General features: G+C 38.3%; 1 protein-coding gene across 3 annotated transcripts in view; it reads left to right on the top strand.

Annotated features, from left to right (window-relative positions):
* trak1a (trafficking protein, kinesin binding 1a) overlaps positions 1–5,693 on the top strand; it is a 50,091-nt gene that overhangs the window by 19,217 nt on the left and 25,181 nt on the right. The window contains exon 1 of one of the 3 annotated variants that reach the window (XM_014003355.1): positions 3,947–4,405. The exons of the other annotated variants lie outside the window; for them this stretch is intronic. Coding sequence (XP_013858809.1) covers positions 4,180–4,405 — 226 coding nt within the window. The 5' untranslated portion in view covers positions 3,947–4,179. Of the gene's footprint in view, positions 1–3,946; positions 4,406–5,693 lie in introns of those variants that run through there. 3 annotated transcript variants of the gene reach the window in all.

Genomic DNA, 5,693 nt, shown 5'->3' with positions numbered 1-5,693 from the left:
AGGCAATATTATCGCTTATCGCAATAAATTTTGAGACAATTAATCGCCCAGCAAAATTTGTTATCGTGACAGGCCTTGTCAATATGGACCAAAATCTCTGAGGAATGCTTCCAGCACCTTGTTGAATCTATGCCACGAAGAATTGAGGCAGTTCTGAAGGCAAAAGGGGGTCCAACACGTTACTAGCGTGGTGTACCTAATAAAGTGGCCGGTGAGTGTACAAAGGTAATTGCACAAATAAATTCAGCTTGAAAGAGATTACAGTGAATCTCCTTTATTAAGCCTTAATCCTTAACCTTTTTTTACTCAAAAGCTTAAAGTGTACCAGATTAAAGACAGTTTTTACAAGTTTGAAACTAAACGTTTTTGGACTCAAGATGGTTGATTATTGATTCCTTTGTCTAAGCTTTAACAGTGAGTGCATGGTTTGTTTATGCTCAATCAGTCAACTGAATCACTAAATGATGGGATAAAGGTTACACGCTGAAGTTATCAAACCACTTGGTGGACTCTTATATGTTGAACTTATGATACAATTAAATGCAAGAATAGGGAGCGTGCCTTCAAATAAAGTCATCTACAGGTTTGGCATATCTTCTTTGATTGTTTAACATTGTGAACAGTTTGTTAAACATTAAAGTTGATGGTGTTTTTAGTCCAAATTCAACCAGGAAACTTGTGCAAAATGTAACTTTCAACAAGTGAAGTTCATGTGTTTATTTATTATTTTTAGTTTTTTAGTTTTGTTTTGTTTTTGTATGGGAAGGTTTTTAAAAATAGCATAACCATATAAAATGTGTGCAAAGGTTTATAATATAACATTCACACAGACTGCTGTAAATTTTTAAAGCTCTAAAGTAGTTTTAAGACGGGAGCAGTCCACTTTGGTCTCAGCCCCACTCAAATTAACCATTAGTTTGTCAGTCTAAGCCGAATTCAAGTCTGTTTTACCAAACTCCGTACAAATCCTATTTCAAAAATCTGAACTCCCATTTTAAACTTTAAATTTGTACAAATTATTACACATTTTCACTGTCTTACAGACACTTTTGAGCTGATTTGTCTAATGATCCTTTAGTTTTAAAGCTTCACTGGGTAATTTTTTTCATAAAAATAATTTTTTTGTGTATTTGTTAAAACTGTCACTGTGTCCTGACAGCAGAATATGAGTCAGAGAATCTGTAGAAAATTTTAAAAAAGCTTCTCTGGCTCCTCCCTGGGGTTCTACAGCCATTTGTGGAAAAACATTGCTCCTGGCCAGAACCAACCAATCAGAGCCAGAAAGAATGTCTTACGAGTGTCTATCACGCTCGTGTATGCACTGTGGTGGTCACCTCGAGGTGGAATAAACCGTTCCACCTGTTTTTGACCTTGGTCTCAGAAAACCTATTTTCTTGCATTATAATTTAAAAAAAGAAAAACACACAAAAAGAATATTGCTCCAATGCTTCTTTATTTGTTTATGCAAATAAGTGTTTTAAGCAGCTGTTATTTGACAGTAAGGTGATTGTGTTTTTCTGTTTTATTTTCCAATTTAACTAAATTGATCACTATGGTTTAGTTCACTATGTTTTACTATGAAATATATATGGTTATTTGTGCTTTAAGTCTTGGACAAATAGCTTAAGTTTTATTTTGGTTTAAATAATTCACTTCAGTATTTCATCAAAAACCTAGTTCCTTGTCCTTTAGAATTAATCCTGTAAAGGACTGAGAATGGCACGGCCTGACCTTGTCTTTCTATGTATGTACAATGTTTACCAGATGACTGCAATTTCCTAGACTAAATTTCAAAATTCACCTGGCACTAACCACTAAACTCAAGGCCACATCTGTTAGTAACCTCTCCTGTACTATACTAACCCGAGACAAGCCTCTCAACACCAGACACCATTTTGATTCCATACGAAGTGGAGCTGGGATTTCCTCCTCAGGATCTAAGCTCACGTGCCATTGAGCAGATCTTTGTCACAGGTTCACGATACCACTAATCGTGACCAAAACAACCAGTTTAAGACTCTACTGAGTTTTGTTTGAAAACGTATGCGAGACATCTTTTATTTTGAAAGAAGACCCGATCGGCTTTGACTCTCTGTTCGAACTGGCAGACATCAGGAGATGCTGGGGAAAAAAACAAACCTCTTCAAGTCTTACTGGGAAGTAAGCTGAACCTGACCGGAGCTCTTGCTGACCTGGGTGAGAACTTCCTCAACGCCTGACCTGACGGTGAAGTCATGTAAAGGTAGAGGCTGATTGTTTGATTAAGCGTACCAGTGTCCGGCTTAATGGAGCGGGAGACTCGTGCCTATCCTGGCTCCTCACATATCGATAAGCTCAAAGTTGGGGCTAACCCCTCCTTTCCCTCTGCTTCTTAACCTTTGCTTATGCCCTGCCAAAACCTTATGAAAAAGTGCCTCAGACAATGGTTTATTTAAGACCTTAGGCCTGGAGTTTGTTGTTCCTGATAAAGTTGTCAAAATAATGATAACTAACTCGGACGTGTGTTAATTGTTGATTTCAACTTTTTTAAAGAAATTTGATTGTCCACAATAAGCTGTACATTAGTAATTTATTTGATTCTGTAAATTAATCTCATTTATTTTAGATCAACTAAAATTCCTGAGTACGTTCACTTATTGTGTGGTTTCTCTCATGTTTACACAGAAGTTGTTCTTCCTTAAACAGAAGAACCCGTGAATTTCCTCATCACTTTTGTTATGAGAAGAGTAGGTTATACCCCTACAGCACCGATCACGCCCTTCCCCATCACAATGCGTATCGTCGGTCAGTCTTATGATTGTCGGTGTGCTAATGGAGGAGAAACAATCTAACATTACAGGAAAACTTGCAGTTTCTGAGAGCTCTGAATGTGCCCTGGCTGTTTACCCTCTGTCATCAATGACTCTGCTGCTCACTAATGGCAGGCTCCGCTGTCGGGGAGGAGCTATGGAGGGACAGCGGTAATGCAGCAGAGAGGAAGAAGGAGGTGCTTGTTCAAATTTTCAGGCCGAGTCCAGAGTTTTTTCAGAACACGCGACTGCAGCTTTAATGTTCCTAGTATTATAAATGATATGAAATAACATGTTGTTGTAAAGAATAGTGTCCTTTTTAATGGTTATTTTTTGTTTGTTATCTACATTGTTTTCTTTCGGCATTTCACACAAAAGTCTAATGGTGTTTTGCATCAGAAAGAATTCATTACCTCTTGAGTCAGCAGCACTGGTGAATGACAGAAAACTGAAGAGCCAGGCTGAGTGGCCATTGTCTAACTCATAACTACTGAGGTGGGGTGATAAAGGCACTGTGTGCAAGACTTGAAAGGAAAGCATACTTTAGTCTCCTGAATGTGTTATTAGAGCTAAAAATAAGAACAATTTAGAGCTGTTCATTCCAAACATCACTTGTCATTTTGCATTCACGATTACGTCTGTTAGTCTGTTGGTTAGGTATAGTGAAAATATTCACTTGTGAGTGTGCCTGGCCACACCCTGGGAAAAGGTGGTTGAATGTTTGCTCTGCCCTCATGTCACCATAGAGGCTGAGCAGGACTCTACCAAGTTGGTGTCATTTGAGAGGGGTCATAAAATTACCTTTCTTTGCTCTTGAAGCTCGTGGAAGAAACCGAACCTCGCCGCTCTCGTTTTCCTCCTGTAGTTTCTAGTCTTCACCTCTGCTTTTAAAAGAAAACCACTAATTGAGGTGAATCGTTGAGGATTTCCAAGGTTAAAAATAAAATGATGGGAATAACTTTCCTGTATTATTTGTAGTAAATCTGTTTTAATCAGGTTTACTAACCTTAAAATAAATTGTCAAGTATTTGGTTGTCCCAGTGCACCCTGTGTCTGTGCTGAAGTAGAGCAGCCCATTCACTGACCAGCCAGAGAAAAGAGGAGGAGCTGTCGACCGAGCTGATATTCTCAACAAGTTGCTACAGGGGACATATTTCATACAGCTGATAGGACTTGACAGACACAAACACAGGATTTTCCAGTTATTTGAAGAGGATTGGTCATACAGGAATTTAAACTCGCATGTTTTTTACATCTAACCCCACGTGTGTCAGGGAGTTCCAGACGAGAACATACACCTTTACTAATGGCCTCAGAACCGGCAGGAAGCATGGATTTGCTCCTGTGGGAGTTGTGGTTCACTGGTTAGCCGCGGTGCCCAAGGGAGAAGATGACACTCTACCTGTTTGACTCGGATAATGAGCTGGAATACTCCAATCTGCCTGATGAGGACGAGGAATACATGTGTCTGCCCACTCATGAGCGTGCAGAACAGGAGGAAAGAGAAGAAGAAGAAGAAGAGGAGGAGGAACTTGTTTTATTTTCCAAGCATGGAGGGTACAAACAGGAGGAGGAGAGAGAAGAAATGGATAAAGAGCAACAAGACCTGTGTGAAGGTAGTCGTTTTTCAAATTTAGGCCAGTATCTTTGTTGTGTCCGTATTTGGTCTCTGCGAGATAAGTTTTCTCTGGCTGCATGGCTGTTGATAATGCCTGACTCTTTTTAACCTTCTTGTTCAGTGGAGTTAGGACAAAATAATGAAAATAGTTTTGATTCCAAGGGTACATTTATGCAAACTCATGCAGATATTAGAGGGTATTGGATTCAGCTTTCTTTTCCAAGCTGTCACTTCAGATTTGTGCGTTAAATGCCAGTGTAATATTGCTTTGACATTTTCTAAAACTTGCAGGTGAGAGAGAGATGTTTGTATTTGAAACAGAGCATGAGAGTTGATTTGTTTTACTAGCATGCATCCTAAATGATGAAATGATGCTCACTTATCCCCATTTTTATTACACTTTAACAGTCCTACACAGGACTTTCTTAGGAAATAGATTAGAATAACAAGACACCCTTTCTCTGTGTTTTTGTAGACTTTGTTCCTTGTACACTGTATTACTCATTAGTCAGTAGATTGTCTTTAACTGCAAACTCAATCAACCCCTTACAGAATATACTGATAGAAAAACTGTTTTAAGTTTACAAAAGGGTGAATTGCATACCTTAAATTGTAATAACAGTATTTGATAATTGAACTTTTTATAAGAACAAAACAAGTGTGTTTTGTCTGCTTTACATGACACATAAAAAGAAAATGGAGATTGAGGGATAGCGTGTTTGTCTCACGTTTCCTACTTATTCTAAGATTACATGTCATTAATTGTCATCCAATTTGCATTTACCTCCTCTAATCTGACTTCTTCTTCTCTCTGTGTTCAGTGCTTAATGTTTTCAAAGACATTTCATTGGTAAAACAGTTGATACTTCCTTTTGGCTAAACTTGGCATATTAAACCTTCGTCATTTGATATGGGTGGAGTGTTACCTTGGAAGTAAGCCATGTTCTTTGATTGGGAGCACGTACACAAACAGAAAGCATGACAGGTAAATAGACTGCACCTTGTGCTGTCAAGTTCAGGATTTTTTTTATTGGCATAGCATATACGTACAAATGTTGTGGTTTGTGGTGCACGTTTGTATATACATATATTTGTGCCTATACCTGAATGCCTGTGTGGATTTGATCCTCTGTTATTTGTACGTTGCTGTCGGGGATAGCTGAGATCTTTTGACATAAGGTTCTGTAGAAAGGTTATGAACAATTACAGTGGTTTGCAAAAGTATTCATACCCCTTGAACTTTTCCATATTTTGTCACATTACAACCACAAACATAAATATATTTC

This window comes from Austrofundulus limnaeus, unplaced genomic scaffold, assembly GCF_001266775.1.
Source record: "Austrofundulus limnaeus strain Quisiro unplaced genomic scaffold, Austrofundulus_limnaeus-1.0 Scaffold18, whole genome shotgun sequence".
Taxonomy (NCBI): Eukaryota; Metazoa; Chordata; class Actinopteri; order Cyprinodontiformes; family Rivulidae; genus Austrofundulus; species Austrofundulus limnaeus.
This window is presented reverse-complemented; position numbering and strand designations above follow the sequence as displayed.